This window comes from Mustelus asterias, chromosome 12 (genome assembly GCF_964213995.1).
Source record: "Mustelus asterias chromosome 12, sMusAst1.hap1.1, whole genome shotgun sequence".
In the NCBI taxonomy this organism is placed as follows: domain Eukaryota; kingdom Metazoa; phylum Chordata; class Chondrichthyes; order Carcharhiniformes; family Triakidae; genus Mustelus; species Mustelus asterias.
The window spans coordinates 105,506,499-105,524,955 of NC_135812.1; the positions used below are offsets into that span (position 1 = coordinate 105,506,499).

The 18,457-nt window shown below is 44.5% G+C and overlaps 1 protein-coding gene across 3 annotated transcripts in view; it reads left to right on the forward strand.

The window, feature by feature from the left end:
- cep112 (centrosomal protein 112) overlaps positions 1-17,746 on the forward strand; it is a 483,816-nt gene extending 466,070 nt beyond the window's left edge. For all 3 annotated transcript variants that reach the window (XM_078226009.1, XM_078226010.1, XM_078226011.1), the window contains 3 exons: positions 3,232-3,333; positions 9,805-9,869; positions 17,272-17,746. In XM_078226009.1, coding sequence (XP_078082135.1) covers positions 3,232-3,333; positions 9,805-9,869; positions 17,272-17,275 — 171 coding nt within the window. In that variant the 3' untranslated portion in view covers positions 17,276-17,746. The remainder of the gene's footprint in view (positions 1-3,231; positions 3,334-9,804; positions 9,870-17,271) is intronic.
- The last annotated feature ends 711 nt before the right edge of the window (positions 17,747-18,457 follow it).

An 18,457-nucleotide genomic window follows, 5' to 3' on the forward strand; every position in this document is an offset into this window, starting at 1 on the left:
ATGGCTGAGTCCTGGGATCCAGCAAACCTTTGATGGTCTGATCCCTCCTTCCTTCCATCCTTCCGTCACCCCCCACAGAATATCACCTGGATCCCACATGAGGCGAGAACCATGAAGCTCGCAGGAGAGGGCCTGTGCTGAGAGCGAGCTGTGCCTATGGGGGAAAAGTGAGGAGCCACTGCACCTTCATCCAGATGACCAGGTTCAAGTGAGTTCTGTGTAGTCCAAACCCTTGACCAGGCCATGTACTAAAACCATGCCCCTGGTCCTACAGGAACACCTACGTTCCTGCCTCCACCTGCTGCGCTTCAGAAACAGTGTGGTGCTCAGCAGATAGTGATGGGTGTCTGCTCAAGTCACCCATTGAGGTGTGTGTCTCTGCGATGGGTGACAGCTGCGATGGTTCATCTGTGTACTCCTCCAAGATCTCCTCCGAGGTGCTGTCGAGAGTGGGCAGTGGAACACTGCAGGTGGATGAACCTGGCTGTTTGGTAGGTGTTCCTGTAGGGCCAGGGGCATGGTTTTAGTACATGGTCAAGGGTTTGGACTACACAGAACTCACTTGAGCCTGGTCATCTGGATGAAGGTGCAGTGGCTCCTCACTTTTCCCCCATAGGCACAGCTCGCTCTCAGCACAGGCCCGCTCCTGCGAGCTGCATGGTTCTCGCCTCATGTGGGATCCAGGTGATATTCTGGGGGGGTGACGGAAGGATGGAGTGCAGAGAGGAGACCGGATGCACTTACCCTGGCTGATTGGAGTAGGTCATTCATCTTTTTTCTGCATCGCACACCCGTCCTCTTAGGCTGCTGACACTCACCAGTCTCCCAGGCAGGATTTGTCACCTTGTTAGAGGGTCTCCTGCCAGCCTGAGGGTATATTGTAGCCCACCTCTCCTCCACGGCATCCAGTATACAGCTGAGGGACCCCTCAGTAAATCTAGGAGCCGGTTTCCTCGCTGCTATCCTTCTCCAAAGTACCTGAAAAATGGTGTCCGGATCGCGTGGCCAGGGCTGGCGGGAATCACACAAAATCTAGACATTCTCACTATCAGTACTGAGGGAGGGCTACATTGTCAGTAGTGCTGTGTTTTGGACAGGACATTAAACTAAAATCCCATCTTCCACTTGGGTGACATGAAAGATATAGTGGCACTTTTCAAGAAATAACACGGAGGTGTTCTGGTCAATACTTCATACCTTAACCCTTTGCTATATCTGGCCATTACCTCATTGCTGTTTATTGGATCTTACTATGCACAAACTGGCTGCTGCATTTCCTACAACACAAGTGTCGTCTACACATCAAATCACCTTTTTGGCCGTAAAGTGCTTCAGGACATCTATGTCCGTACACGCAAGTCTTTCTTTCCCTTGAGAAAATTGCTCCCCAGTATCAAGCTCCAGCAGACCTCTTTGTTAGCCGTGACACTGCAGTCTCACCCAGCAAACGTCAGTTTCCCCTCCCTCAGCAATTTCCCCAGTTCCTTCTTAAAGGGCCCATATTTTCCACACCCATCAGATTATAGTTAAAAGGACATTATCTGTCAGAGGATAATTACCATTTGCAGCAAGCCCTGCCATGCTAGATTGCTGAGGCGAGTTCAGACGCGACTTCAATATGATCCTCTTTGATATCTTTTTATTTGAAATGCCTGCTTCCCTTCAAGTTGCGAATATTTAGCAGAGCAGGTAGAGTTGTTGATGAAGTGATGTCATGAGTTTTCCCTTTTGTGGTCTTGTCTATAAAGGAGTAGAATGCGTCTCAAGTCCCCCTGGGATTTTTATTGCTCAGCTGTCGATGGCTGTGTCTTCAGCTGCTTGGGCCTGAACCTACACCAGCAACGATGCACAGTCACTGCAGTGTGTACCATCTACAAGATGCACTGCAGAAACTCACCAAGGCTTCTTCGACAGCCTGCCCCAAACCCCGGGTCTCTGGCCCAGAAGGACAAGGGTAGCAAGACCATGGGATATCACCAGCAGCAAATTCCCCTCCAAGCCACACACTGTCCTGACTTGAAAAGAAAGCACTGCTTATTCATTGTCACTGGCTCAAAATCCTGGAACTCCCTCCTTACCAGCACTGAGGCTGCTGACATCACAAGGTAGTTCAGGAAGTGGGCCCACCACCATCTACTCAAGGGCAATTAAGGATGGGTATTAAATACTGGCCTTGTCAGCAATGCCTACATCTCATGAAGGTGTAAAAAACAAAATTTCATCCTTAAATCTCACTACCTCTTTCCTCCTTTGTCACACCAGGCTTTTAGTCACCTGTCCTGCCTCCTTATGTGCTCAATGTCAAAGTCCTGGCTGATCATACTCCTGTGATGTACTGATGGACATTTCTGTAACTGTAAAGGCACCATATAAATGCAGGTTATTGTTATTATAAGATCATAGGAAACAAGAGCAGGAATAGGCCATCTGGCCTCTGAAGCCTGCTCAGCTGTTCATTAAAGATCATGCCAATCTGATTGTGGCCTGAACTGTACTTTCCAGCCTGCCCCCATACTCCTGACTGCCTAATAAATCAAAAAGTCAGTGTAACTCAGCCTTGAGTATATTCAATGATTTAGCCTACGCCCCTTATTTTTAAACCATACCCCTTAGTTCTAGATTCCCCAAGAGGGGAAACATCCTCTCAGCATCTGTCAAACCCCCTCAGAATCTTAATAAGATCACCTCTCATTCTTCTAAACTCCAGTGAGTATAGGCCCAACCTGCTCGATATTCCCTCGTAAGACAAACCCCTTCATCCCAGGAATCAACCTCGTGAACCTTCTCTGAACGAAGTCATGTGCCAGTCCAGATCTTTATTAGGGCAGGAGTTCTCTTCCTCACAGTGTCTGTCAAACACCCCATCTTGTGTCATTTAATAAGCTCTGTTTCTGCAGCTTTTGTTTGAAACATTGAATGGAATTTGAAGCTGTAATCGCCAAACATTTAGACACAAGGCATGTCAGAGTTAGTTCCCTTTATTTTGCTGTCAGGTTTCTTGTCTTGCACCATTTCAGTGAGATGAACTTTGGATGAAAGCAGTTTTGGAATCAGAGCAGATTTAAAATCAAATTTACTTTAGACTTCTGCACCTTTAATAATAGTACTTCCAATTCTTTGAGAAGCCTCCAAATTCCATTCCATTGCTTACTGATTTTATTTCATCCCAAAACAGACAGGCTTTGCTTAAAAGCGAAATGTGATCCCCAATATCTTTGTTTTTTTTGTCAGATCACTCATATCCAACAGGAATATGAAATGAAAATCAAAGGTTTGATGCCTGCCACAGTGCAACAGGAGCTTGAAGACACCATTAGTTCCATGAAGTCTCAGGTAAATCTCAGCAGTAGAACGATTAATGTGTTTTTCATTTTTAACGACTCTCCTGAAGCCAATGGTTCAAACTATCCCAGCCTGTGCGTATTGGGTGCCTTTTTAAAAATTTTATCATGGGATTTGATTGTCGCTGACGAGGCCAACATTTGTTGCCCATCCCCAATTGCCCTTTACACAGGAACACAGGAATTAGGAGCAGAAGTCGGCAAATTCAGCCCTTCGAGCCTGTTCCGCCATTCAATCAGATCATCGCTGATCTCTCCCTGGTCTCAAATCCACCTCCCCACCTCTTCCCCATATCCCCTTATCCCTTTTTTATTAGAAATATATCGATCTCCTTCTTGAAACCATTCAATGATTCAGACTCCACCGCACCATGGGACAGCGAGTTCCACCAATTCACCACCTTCTGTGAGAAGTAGTTCCTCCTCATCTCAGTTTTAAATCTACCGCCTCTCAACCTATACCTGTGACCTCTTGTTCGAGATTGCCCCACCAGAGGGAACATTTGGTCTACACTTACTTCATCAATCCCTTTTAAAGTTTTATATGCCTCAATCATCCGCCATTGTTCCTCAACTGCCCTGCCCTCAATTATTTGCGCCCAGTTTACTTGGGACAACTCTTTCCTCAGGCCTATATAATTACCACTGCCTGAAGATAAAACTAGTATGGCACTGTATTCTCTCGCTCAATCTGAATCCGAAATTCGAGCATGCTGTTATCACTCTTTCCAAGAGGATCTTTACCAACAAGACTATTTATCAACCCTTCTTCATTACTTAATACTAAATCTAAAATAACCTGCTCCCTGGTTGGTTCCATAACATATTGCTCTAAGAAACAATTCCTCATACACTCAATGAAATCTCCCTCAAGGCTACTTTTGCCAGTTTGATTAATCCAGTCTATATGCATGTTAAAACCACCCATGATTACCATTGCGCCCTTCTCATTAATTCTTGGTTTATACTCTGCCCTTTGGAAGTATTGCTTGGAGGGCTGTAAATTATCCTACCAAGATGTTCTTTCCTTTGATTTTATTTCCACCCAGATCAATTCAACATGTTGGCCCTTAGTGCCAATGTCAATTCTTAAAGCAGCCTTGATGTCATCTTTAACCAATAAAGCAACTCCACCTCCTGTCCCATCCTGTCTATCCTTCTAGAATGTTGAGTACCCTTGGACATTCAACTCCCAGTCCTGGTCCTCCTGTAACCATGTTTCAGTAATCCCCACCAAATCATACCCATTTGTTTCTATTTGTGCCGTCAACTCATTGACCTTATTCCAAATAAGGGTTTATAAATATGTCCGACTGGTTTGTCTTTCCCTTGCAGGATTTTCTTGTGCACTACATTTTTCACATATTTGACCTCCTTTATTAACCTCTGATGGTGGTTAGACTGATCCCGACCGTTCATCCTATTCACCTCCACCTTCTCCTCACATACTAACCTGATGCTTTGGTTCCCATTAACTATTCTACTTCTTACAATTTTACCCTTGCCTTTCCCTTTGGAAAGTGGTGGTGAGCAGCTTCTTGAACCACTGCAGTCTATGCGGCACAGTGCCACGAGCGGGTTCCAGGACTTTGACCCAGCGACAGTGAGGGAATGGCGATATGGTTCCAAGTCAAGGCGCCTCGGCCAAATAGCTGGGTTTTTTGTGCAGCCTTCAAAGTAAGAGTCAGCAGACGGGTTTGACGAGGCCTCTTGGGATAGCGATCAGGAACAGAAAAAGTGATTGACTTTTTTTTTCTCTCACCAGCTCAGACCAAGAATCTGATTGTTACTTACCGGTCAGAGCGAGATCGAGTGTGGGCGCAATTTTAAAATCATGCTTCTAGGTGGCATGCCAGTGACCCCACGTCTCTGGGATACATTGCTATTTTGGAAGGTAGCACGAGCTTTCAGAGCGCTGCCCCTTCATCAGTTGATGAAGGAGCAGCACTCCGAAAGCTCGTGCTACCAAATAAACCTGTTGAACTTTAACCTGGTGTTCTGAGACTTCTTACTGTGCCCACCCCAGTCCAACGCCGGCATCTCCACATCATATTTTGGAGGGTGATGGGGGCAGCAATGGACCTGTTCACCTCCAATTTGCTAACCAGTAAGTTATTTGAGGGGTTTGTTAACGGGCTGGGGAGGGCCAGTAAACGATTTTCCATGCAGAGCAGGGGAATACCTTTTGGTTAATTGTTTACCGTGCGTCTGCACTGTGAGGTTGCTGGCCCTCCGATCTCCGTCTCCTCTATTCCGCAAGACAATAACAATCATGGCAGCCATCTGCCTTTGAGGATTGCACTCTGAAATCAGGACTTGCCTCCTGGCAGTATCTAATGCCATTCATTTGATGCTGAGCTCACCACTTGCCCCTTTGGGGAACCTGCTTTAAAGATGGCACCACATCAGCAATGCAGACATGTTGCTGACGTAACGCTATCCTTAGCGCCAACATGTTAGTTGGGACCTGGAAATGATCAGTGTGCGTCAGTTTCCTGATGCCAAATTGAAAGCCAAGCCCCAGTTATTGTATTTCTGCTGCCAACCCAGCTGCCAGTGCACCTGTTACATGGGCTGCCAATACTGCATTTCATAAAATGCAAACTCTTTCATCTTTCATCAAACCATTTCATTCACTATAACTCTTATTATTTCCCCCATCACCTCTTCTGAAGGCGCTGGCTTGCTTGGGAGGTGCCAGTAACCCCCGGGACTTCCCCGAAGTGACCAGTCTTCTGGTGTGAAGGAGGGTTTCCTCCCACAGTCCAAAGGTGCGCGGGTTAGGTGGATTGGCGATGCTAAATTGACCCTTAGAGTTAGGGGGTCTGGTAGGGTAAACGCGTGGGGTTATGGGGATAGGGGCTGGGTGGGATTGTGGTCGGTGCAGACTCGATGGGCCGAATGGCCTGTTATTGGTAGACAATTTGACCAGGGAGGGCATCAGAGCCAAGCTGGAGTTTCATCAGCTTCCATTGCAGATGTATTTTTGCAGTAGGGATAACGATTCAGGAGCAGGAACCCTGATTGACTTTACCGACCCTGCAACCCCTCAATAACACTGGGGAACTGGGCCCAGCTGGCAGGACCACCCCACCTGGATCTCCTAGTTGGCACAGCTTACTACACTCAGCCTTTACTTGCTGCTCCGGGTTGGTTAACAATCAGATGAGTGCCTCATCGGAGCAGATGTACTCTTCTCAGATAGCCGCACCCATAACTAATCTTGGAACATTTAATAACTAGTCAATTGCCAACTCCATTTAATAAACTGTTTTCAGATCTCCTCATGGTCTTCCCCGTCCCTATCTCGGAAATCTGTTACAGTCCTATAACCGTCCGAGATCTCTGTATGCCTCTGAGAATCCCTGACTTTCATCCCTCACAATTCCCGGGCGTGCCTTCAGCTGCCTAAGCCGTAAGTTCTGGAATTCCCTCCCTGCGCCTCACTGCCTCTCGGCCTCACTTTTCTCCTTTAAGGCACTACTTAAAACCTTTTACCAAGTCAACGACACTAATATCCTCTCCCCCTGCCTTGGCATCAAAATTTATTTGCTAACAGACTGGTAACATATCCTGGGAAGCTTTGCTGTGTTAAAGGTGCTGTATGAATATTAGTTGTTTTAAGAAGCACAAGACATGGACTTTATTGAAGTGCCTGTGTGATGGAGCAGTGTTGGGGAGTACCTGTTGATTCCCTCACTACCCTGTGGTGAAAGGCTCAGTTCCATTTCAGTCTCATTGGCCGTTTTGCTGTTGATTGCATTATGTTATTTGCAGTTGCCCAACACAGCCTGATGACAGTGCCACACCAAACGGCAAATAGGGCAGATTTTGTTCTTTGGCCTCAGCCACATGCAGAAAGGGGGGTGATGATGTGGAGTAAATACAAGCCCTTCCACTCCGCGGGGAGATTCTGCTTCAGATTTCCCCATGTCTGCATTTTGACCCATTTAATTCCACATTACAGTGGGATAAAACCAACCTCCTCCCGGTGCTGAGATAATATTCTTTAGTTAAGCAATAAGAGGTCAATAACTGGAGATTTGCAGAGCAGAATTCAAGGGTGTTATCCTGTTGTTTGACCAACCACAAAGTATTAAACTCCACTAGTGTAGTAGCACTGACAATGGACTCCATCACTCTGACAATATCACCATGCCCAACTTGGACTCCTAGCAAGACCAACAGACTGGCTAGATGTAGGTCATTGGTAATGATTTATTCCTATCAATGAACATTGGCACAGTAAGAAGTCTCACAACACCAGGTTAAAGTCCAACAGGTTTATTTGGAATCACCAGCTTTCGGAGCGCTGCTCCTTCATCAGGAATCACCTGATGAAGGAGCGGCACTCTAAATGCTCATGATAGCAAATGAACCTGTTGGACTTTAACCTGGTGTTGTGAGACTTCTTACTGTGCCAACCCCAGTCCAACACCGGCATCTCCACATCATGAGCATTGGAGAAGTGAGGCTTGTTTCCTTTTCTTATTCCTCAAACCCCAAATCTTTTCCCATTCATTCCAGCTGGAAGGTATTTTAGTGTTGATGGCATAAAGTAGTTAAGCAGGAGGTTGTAGTCAGCCATTATCACAGCTTATCAGCACAGAGCCCAGGAACAATTGTTTTTGCACACACTAATGTCACACTGTGGATTTATCCTGTACTTTCATCTTTGTTTGATTTCAAGACTGAGGCAACTGCTATTTTATTACGCAACTTTCAGGGACTTTCACCTTACTGTACAAAGCTGCGAGGCACACTGGAATGTTTACTCTGGATACGTCTCCATGTATAAAGCATTTTACAGCTTGGCTATGACCTGGGGAACAGTGGGATCACATCTGAACTGCTGCTCAACAGAACCATTCATTGTGCGACGTCGCATTATTTGCTGTTGTTGATAGTGAAATCCTAAAACTCGAGTCTACCAGTCGGAATACATGGCAGTGAAAAATATTATTTCATTCAAATAAATGGTCACTTGTCATTTGGTAAACTTTCAGTGTTGCGTTATTTGGATTTTGTTGGATGAATTTCCTACCCTCTGTTGCTCAAGGTGCTAATTCCTGTATCCTCGTCCCAGCACACTTCCAATCCCAGCCTTAACATTACAAATACAAATTGTTTGGACTTTGAACATGGAGGGAGGCAGTTGTCTAATTCACAAATCACCACAGTAAGAGGGAAACATGGAGAGGTCAGCAATAAACTGAGACACACAGAATGGGGAGTTTTACTACTCAGTTGAAACAGGGTGGGAGGAAATAATGACTGCTCTTTTCCCCAAACATTGACCTCCTCCTGTTCTGCCTGCAGTGAATCCCAGCCCCTTTCTCAACTTGCTCAGTGACCAGCTAATGTTTTGAGAGTTTAATAGGAATTCGGCAAAATTATGTATTGGTGTCTGTGGGAACATCCTCCCTGCACATGTCCAGAACTTTTCGCAATCTGAGAAATTACTTAGCCAATCTCAGAACCAAAAAACTGAGCAAAAATATATTGTGTGTTTGTTTGAATTGAATTGAGAAAGTTGGATTTGGAAAAGGATGTTAGAGGATTCAGGGATGGAGTGCCAAGTATCCATTTGGTGAGCAGGTGACCAAGTTAATCTAGCTAACAAATGGAGGTTGGGGGACCCGCCTGGATGCTCAGTTCTGGAATTCCCTCCCTAATCCTCTCTTTCCTCCTTTAAGTTGCTCCTTAAATATACTTTTTAGACCAAACTTTTGAACACGGTGGCACAGTGGTTAGCACTGCTGCCTCGCAGCGCCAGGGACCCGGGTTCGATTCCCAGCTTGGGTCACGGTCTGTGCGGAGTCTGCACGTTCTCCCCGTGTCTGCGTGGGTTTCCTCCGGGTGCTCCGGTTTCCTCCCAAAGTCCGAAAGACGTGCTGGTTAGGAGCATTGGCCATGCTAAATTCTCCCTCAGTGTTACCCGAACAGGTGCCGGAGTGTGGCGAGTAGGGGATTTTCACAGTAACTTCATTGCAGTGTTAATGTAAGCCTATTTGTGACACTAATAAATAAACTTTAAACTTAAAAACTATTTGCCCTAATATCTCTTTAAGTGTCCCAGTGCCAGATTTTGTTTGATAACATTCCTGTGAAATGACCTGTGATTGATATTCTCACTAAACTGTACAACGATTCCCACACAGACTGTGCACAAGTCAGCAACTTAAAGTTACCGTGCATCTGTGCAAAATAATCTAAAGGGCTCATGCACTGCACAAAAAATTTGAGGATAATGTTTTAATGACATTATAGGCAGTATATAAATACAAGTTGTTGTTGAAGGAATAAGGTCACATCAACTTGGAGCCCTGTCGTTGTTTGCTACATTCAGCTCAAATGGTTTTAATATCATTTATAAATTTGGACAGCACAAGCTACTGAAACCTGTCAGTTTCTTTAAACACATTTTATTTATTACATGACATTTCTCCTTTGTGTACTTTAGGTAACTTTCCTTCAAAAGAGGGCATCTGTTCTTCAGGAGGAGCTGAACACCTACCGCAATAGAAGGTGGGTGTCTCACTTCACAGCCAGTTTAACAGTGGCACCTCCCAGTGCCTTCACCGTTTCTGGAGTGGAGCAGTAGGGTGCTGCCCGGAACCAGTTCAAGTAGCTGGAGTTGTTACCACAGCGACTTAACTCAAGTGTAGCTGCAAACCATAGAACTATTTTGATGGAGGTTTTCTGGGGGGTGTGGGGGCAGAGCCCTCAGGAAGCTCATCAAGTGGGTATTATTTATGTGGAATCCTTTACTCTGGGGAGGCTATTTGACCCTGGGGCATCACTGCCTCCCTGGCCACATGATGTGGAGTTGCCGGCGTTGGATTGGGGTAAACACAGTAAGAGTTTTAACAACACCAGGTTAAAGTCCAACAGGTTTATTTGGTAGCAAATGCCATTAGCTTTCGGAGCGCTGCTCCTTCGTCAGATGAAGTGGATATCTGCTCTCAAACAGCACATACAGAGACACAAAATCAAGTTACAGAATACTGATTAGAATGCGAATCTCTACAGTCAACCAGGTCTGTCTGGAGACAATACACATCTCTTTAACCTGTGCTTAATGCTCCCTCCACTCACATTGTCTGTATCTTTAAGACCTGGTTGGCTGTAGAGATTCGCATTCTAATCAGTATTCTGTAACTCGATTTTGTGTCTCTGTATGCCCTGTTTGAGAGCAGATATCCACTCCATCTGACGAAGGAGCAGCGCTCCGAAAGCTAATGGCATTTGCTACCAAATAAACCTGTTGGACTTTAACCTGGTGTTGTTAAAACTCTTACCCTGGCCACAGACAGACTTTCTGAAAGATATTGCTGAATGGCCGTCAGGGTGGAAATTCTGCCTAATACCAGACACTTGAGGTAAATTGTCATAAAGGTATAAAATCTCTGCAGTGCAGAAGGTGGCCATTCAGCCCATCGAGTCTGCACCAATTCTCTATGAGAGCTTGCCACACAGACCCTATCCCCATAACCCATGGGCTTACCATGGCCAATCCACCTCACCTTTGGACTGTGGGAGGAAATCGGAGCACCTGGAGGAAACCCACACAGACACGGGGAGAATGTGCAAACTCCACACAGACAGTGACCCGAGGCTGGAATTGAACCCAGGTCCCTGGTGCTGTGAGGCAGCAGTGCTAACCACTGTGCCACACATGCAACACTGTCCATGCATCAGTGTGCCACCGTGCCGCATCATGAAACGGACTGCCTTACTAAAGATTAGCCAACTCTTACACAGACCATGGACGCAACCTGGACTTTACGGGCTAGTGAGGTTCAGCTTCTGCACTGGATAAACTCACTGAGTTCCCAGGATCACCTAACGAAACTGAAACTATCTTTATAAAGGTTATTTTTGGGTGGGATTTTTATCTTCACAAAGATCCTTCTCCGTGGAAGTTACATTTCCTGGAAATATCCAGAGGTTCGTGCAGATTCCAATTCCTACCACCCCTTTTTCATTCCTAACAAGCAACTTTGTAAAGAAGACTTTGCATTTTCCAGGTCAGAAACTGCTGATGACACAGAGCCTTTAAATAGTTAAAATTCCAAGACCAGCAGAGAGACGTTGAAGGCATCTTGGGAATTGGGGAATTTGGGGAAAAGGCAGGAGAATGGGGATGAGAAATATATCAGCCATGATTGAATGGCGGAGCAGACTCGATGGGCCGAGTGGCCTAATTCTGCTCCTATATCTTATGGCCTTATGGAATTGTTAAAGTAAGGGGTTTAGTTGTTTTGTTGATCTGACGGCGGCCACCGCTACACTGAGAAGCTCTTCCATCTTCCTCCTTGTCCTGAGGTCACTTCATAACGGAATCACTGAGCTCGAGCTGTCCTGCAGCCAGTACTTTCACGTGAGCTGAGACTGTGAGGATTGCATCACTGCAATGAGTATCATAGCCAACCAGTTACCAGCCCCTTCAAACCATGTTTGCTGTTTTGCTCATCTGGCTTGGTATCTCCTTATAAGACCAAAAGATATGGGAATAGAATTAGGCCATTCAGCCCATCAAGTCTGCTCCGCCATTCAATCACGGCTGATAAGTTTTTCAACCCCATTCTCCTGCCTTTTCCCCTTAACCCTTGATCCCCTGCCAATCAAGAACCTATCTATATCCACCTTAAATACACTCAATGACCTGGCCTCCACAGCCTTCTGTGGCAATGAATTCCACAGATTCTTTAGCAAACAAGGCCACGCAGAATCCCAAGACTTTTTAATGCATACATTAGGAGCAACGGGGTAGCAAGAGAAAGATTAGGCCCACTCAAGGACAATAGAGGGAAGTTATGCATGGAGTCACATGAAGTGGATGAAATCCTTAATGAGTACTTTGTATTGGTATTCACCAAGGAGAAGAACTTGACAGATGTTGAGGTCAGGGATAGCTGTGTGAACGCTGTAGAGAATGTCAATATATCAAAGAAGGAAGTGTTGGGTATCCTAAATTGCATTAAGGTAGACAAGTCCCCAGGGCAGGATGGGATCTATCAATCCCAGGGTGGAAGCGTCAATTACAAGGGGGCACAGGTTCAAGGTGAGAGGGGGAAAGTTTAAGGGAGATGTGCAGGGGAAGTTTTTCACACAGAATGCCGGTGCCTGGACCGCGCTGCCAGAGGAGGTTTGGAAGCAGGCACATTAGCAACATTTAAGAGGCATCCGGATGGGTCCATAGATCATAGAACCTTACAGTGCAGAAGGAGACCAGAATCCCACCCAGGCCCATGCATTTACCTTAGCTAGTCCCCTTAACACTAAGGGGCAATTTAGCATGGCCAACCTAACCCGCACATCTTTGGATTGTGGGAGGAAACTGGAGGATCCGGAGGAAGCCCACACAGACACGGGGAGAACGTGCAAACTCCACACAGACAGTGACCCAAGCCGGGAATCGTATCCGGGTCCCTGGCACTGTGAGGCAGCAGTGCTAACCACTGTGCCACTGTACTGCCTTATATGAATAGGGAGGGAATAGAGGGATACGGACCGGGTAAGGGCAGAAGGTTTTTTTCTTTAGTTTGGGTATCATGATCGACACAGGCCTGGAGGGCCGAAGGGTCTGTTCCTGTGCTGTACTTTTCTTTGTTCTTTGTATTCACCATCCTCGGGCTGAAGAAATTCCTCCTCATCTCAGTTCTGAAGAGTCATCCCTTTACTCTGAGACTGTGTCCTTGGATCCTCGTCTCTCCCACTAATGGAAACATCTTATCCATGTCCATTCTATCCAAGCCTTTCAGTATTCTGTAAGTTTCAATGAGATCCCCCCTCATCCTTCTAAACTCCGTCCAGTTCAGACCCAGAGTCCTCAAACACTCCTCATGCATCAAGCTTTTCATTCCAAGGATCATTCTTGTGAACCTCTTCTGGACCTTCTCCAAGGCCAGCACATCCTTGCTTAGATACAGGGTCCAAAGTTGCTCACAGTATTCCAAATGTGGTCTGACCAGAGCCTTTTAAAGCCTCAGCAGTACATCCCTTCTTTTGTATTCAAGTTCTCTCAACATGAATGCTAACGTTGCATTCGCCTTCCAAACTACTAGCTCAATTTGCAAGTTAACCTTAAGAGAATCCTGAACTAGGACTCCCAAGTCCCTTTGCACTTCTGATTTATAGAATCATACAATGCAGAGGAGGCCATTCAGCCCATCGTCTCTCTTTGGTAGAGCTCCCCTATTAGTCCAAGTTCCCTGCTCTTTCCCAAGAACCATGAGGATGTTTTCTTTTCAATTATTATCCAATTGCTTTGAATGTTATTATTGAAGTTGCTTTTGCTGCTCTATCAGGCACTGCATTCCAGATCAGAATTTGTTGCAGAAAAAAAAAGTTTCCTCATGGCACTTTTGATTCTCAAAAAAAATTACCTTAAGTGATTCAATATCAAGTTTTGTTTGATAATGCCCCTGTTAAGTACCTTGGAACAATTTACCTCATCAAAGATGTTATATAAATGCAAGACGTTATTGTTGAGATGTGGGTGATACTGGTTGCATTCAAGTTAAGGACTCTCCGTGAATCACTGCAATCTTTGTGGTGAAACAGAAACAGAGAAAATAGGTGCAGGAGGAGACCATTCGGCCCTTCGAGCCTGAACCAGCATTCAATATGGTCATGGTTGATCATGCACTTTCAGTATCCCACTCCTGCTTTCTCTCCATACCTCTTAATCCCTTTAGCCACAAGGGTCACGTCCAGCTCCCTCTATGGACATATCTAACGAACTGGTCCCAACAGCTTTCTGTAGCAGAGAATCCCACAGGTTCACAACTCTCTGAGTGAAGAAGTTCTTCCTTATCTCAGTCCTGAATAGTTTACCCCCATATTCTTAGACTGTGACCCCTAGTTCTGGACTTCCCCAACATCGAGAACATACTTCCTGCATCTCGCCTGTCCAGTCCCATCAGGATTTTATATGTTTCTATGAGATCCCCTCTCATTCTTCTAAATTCCAGTGAGTACAAGCTCAGTCGATCCAGTCTCTCTTCATATGTCAGTCCTGCCATTCTGGGAATCAGTCTGGTGAACCTTTGCTGGACTCCCTCAATAGCAAGAATGTCCTTCCTCACACCAGGAGACCAAAACTGCACACAATACTCAAGGTGCGGTCTCACCAAGGTCCTGCATAACTGCAGCAAGACATCCTCACTCCTATACTCAAATCCTCTTGCTATGAAGGCTAGCATGTCATTAGCTTTCCTCACCGCCTGTTGTATCTGCAGGCCAATCTTCAGCAACTGTTCCACTGTGACACCCAGGTTACGTTGCACTTCCCCTTTTCCTAAACTGCCACCATTCAGATAATAATCTTCCTTCCTGTTACTGCCACCAAAGTAGATAACCTCACATTTATCCACATTATATTATATTTGCCAAGTATTTGCCCACTCAGCCAGCCTGTCCAAGTCACTCTGCAGCCTCTCAGCATCCTCCTCACAGCACACACTGTCACCCAGCTTGGTGTTGCCTACAAATTTGGAGATACTGCATTCAATTCCTTCGTCCAAATCATTAATGTATATTGTGAATAGCTGGGGTCCCAGCACTGAACCCTGCGGTACCCCACTGGTCACTGCCTGCCACGCTGAAAAAGACCCATTTATTCCCACTCTCTGCTTCCTGTCTGCCAGCCAGTTCTCTATCCACATCAGTACATTACCCCCAATACCACGAGCTTTAATTTTGCTCACTAATCTCTTGTTTAGGACCTTGTCAAAAGCCTTTTGAAAGTCCAGATACACAACATCCACTGGTTCACCCCTGTCTACTCTGCTGATCACATCCTCAAACAATTTCAGAAGATTTGCCAAGCACGATTTCTCTTTAGTGAATCCATGCTGACTTGGACCAATCCTGTCACCGTTTTCCAAATGCTCAGTTATTGCATCCTTAATAATTGACTCCAGCATTTTCCCCACCACCGATGTCAGGCTAACAGGTCTATAATTCCCCGTTTTCTCTCTCCCTCCTTTTTTAAAAAGTGGGGTTACGTTAGCTACCCTCCAATCCACTGGAACTCTTCCAGAGTCTATAGAATGCTGGAAAATGATCACCAATACGTCCACTATTTCTCGGGCCACCTCCTTAGGTACTCTGGGACACAGCATCAGGCTCTGGAGACCTGCCGGGTTTTAATCCCAGCAATTTCCCCAATACAATTTCCTGACTAATAAGGATTTTCTTCAGTTCCTCCTTCATTCTAGCCCCTCTGTCCCCTACTATTTCTGGAAGGTTATTTGTGTCCTCCTTAGTGAAGACAGATCCAAAGTATTTGTTCAGCTGGTCTGCCATCTCTTTGTTGCCCACTATGAATTTACCTGATTCTAACTGTAAAGCATTTGTCTTCACCAGTCATTTTCTCTTCATATATCTATCGAAGCCTTTGCAGAGAGCTTTTATGTTTTCTGCAAGCTTACTCTCGTATTCTATTTTCCCCTCCCGAATTAAACCCTTTGTCCTCCTCTGGATTTTAAGTTTCTCCCAGTCCTCAGGTTTGCTGCTTTTTCTGGTCTCCTGTTTGGCTTTAACACTATCCCTGATTTCCCTTGTTAGCCATGGTTGAACCACCTTCCCCGTTTTACTCTTACACCAGGCAGGGATGTCCAGTTGTCAAAGTTCATCCATGTGTTCTTTAAATGTCTGCCATTGCCTATCCACTGTCAACACCTTAAGTATCCTTTGCCAGCTTATCCTAGCCAATGCATGTCTCGTACCCTCAAAGTTAGCTTTCCTTAAGTTCAGAACCTTAGTCTCAGACTTAACTGTTGGCGTTACGAAGAGGATTTCCAGACGTTTGACCCAATACTGATGAAGAAAGGTGGTGTACATCCATGTCAGGATAAGTTGTGGCTTTGATGTGGTGGTATTCCCACATTTGGTGCCTTTGTCCTTCCTGTGGTGGAAGTTACAGAGGCAAGAGGTGCATTGTGTGTTTGATGTCACCAAGCAATAGAATAGAGATTGCTTCCTACTCAGAACGCAGAACTTAGAAGATTTTTGATTTAAAACAAAGGCCAAGGCTATATAAGTGTAAATTGACTGCAATTTGGATCCATAAAATATTAATTGTCAGTCAATAAACATTTGTCTGTTATGCCATGGCTGTAACACTTGGAATCATAAAATGATAGAATGATACAGCAGTGAAGGTTATTCAGCCCATCGTACCAATGCTGGCACGAGCTCCTTGAAAGTGCTTTTTAATTTGTCCCACTCCCTTGCTGTTTCCCCATAGCCTTACTCTGTGATGCGAGTACCATTTAATCATTGTAAATAATGGAATAGATACTCACCCAGAAGAGAAATATCAGTGATCTCTTTTTTGGAAGTGGCAGCATTTTATTGGCAAGTTTTATTCATGATTATGTTTTTTAAAAAAGCAGTTTAGAAAAGGGAATTAAGGTAGAATTTTTCCATAATCTACACCAGACCTGATTGGAACAAGGTACACAACTTATGCAGTGGTCACATATAAACTTTCCATCACTCTGAACCCTGTCTATTCTACATAAGATCTCAGTGTGACAATTGCACACTGATTACTCCATTCACAGGGTGCCCGTATATTTGAAGTAAGAATGTGTAAATTCTAAGCCTGCCCAACTGGCGCCTGCTATGTGAACGAGACGTAATGTGCATGACTGAATGTGGAGCCTCTTATTTTGTGTAATATTCAGTCCCCATCATTAAAGCAATTGTGAAACAGAAAATAACTGCAATTACTCTCTCCTGCCAGCGATGCACCTCTATTGGCAGGAAGGAGTGATCACTGCAGGACAGCTTTCCATCGGCAGTTTGATTGTAAATGTGGAGCGTGTGCACGACATCAAATTTTTAATACATTAATGGATTTATTGATTTCCTGCTAACTGTATTTTGAACAAAATCTGTCATTTTACTTTTTCAGATGATGAAGCACTGGATTGAATTCTTTATCTCATTCATACCTTTAATATAACTAACATGGCGCAGAATGGGATCCCAGCAGAATCAGCAGTTTCTGTGTAAGGACCAGCATCTTATGTGTGGGAAGCAGTGAGATTAGCAGCTGAATATCAGTTCATTGTGTTGAAGGTCAAAAAAACCGGTGTTTCCCCCGCCAGTATTGTGTCTCCCTCTCCATTTGGTTTTGTTCCAATCAGACATGTTTTTCACATTTTATTTTTGCTTTTCAAAATGTTTAAATACTTTTTTTATAAACTGTATTAATAATCTGTACATATCATTGTCAATATTTTCCTATTATTTAAGTCTGCAGTTTGTGTTATCACCAGCAATCAAGTTTTCATTTAAATCTGTGCTTTGTATTGTATTTCATTTGTTTTTTTTACATTGCTTTGATTTTTAAATGCTAACATCTTATTAAATTATCTATTTCATGCATGCTTGTTTTATGATTATTTGAATGAATTGTGACATCTTCAAGGGAGCTTTCAGTCATAACTGGAGTAATTTTCTGCCCAGCGCCTGTCCGAACAATAATGTATTTTCATTTAAAAAAAGACTTAGTCATTTGTGCATAAAATTAATTTTATTAACCTGAACCGCCATTTTATTGGCTAGGTCACCATTTTTGAATCTGGAATCTATTTGCCAAAAGTGCCACAGTCACTTTACATTTTTAAAGGTTGAGGAAGATTGTCGAGTGGGGTAAATTATCTCCATTAGTACTGGCCATTCAGGCCAAAGCCATTCCCATAATAACCTCCTGATCATGCTGAGCTTGTTGTTCTAAGCTAAGGGACAGGGTAATTCAATTGGCCACGCAGGCAGGTAGAATTGTGTGCCAACCTAAGTCAATACCTTCAGGAGGTTATTATTTTAAAAGTTAAGATTTGTAAAAATGCTGGAAAAACATTGATCCTGTTGCTGAAACGCCTCAAAACAGCATAATTCCAGCCATTCCTCAGACATTTTTATGGCATAAAGCTCCTTCTGGCAGTATTTAAATTGCAATTCGCTCCATAACAATAACAACAACTTGTATTTATTTAATGCCTTTAAGGTAACAAACATCCAGAGGTTCTTCATAAAGACGGAAAAAGACATTGAACAGCGGTAGAGGAATTAGGAGAATTAACCAAAGGCAAGGT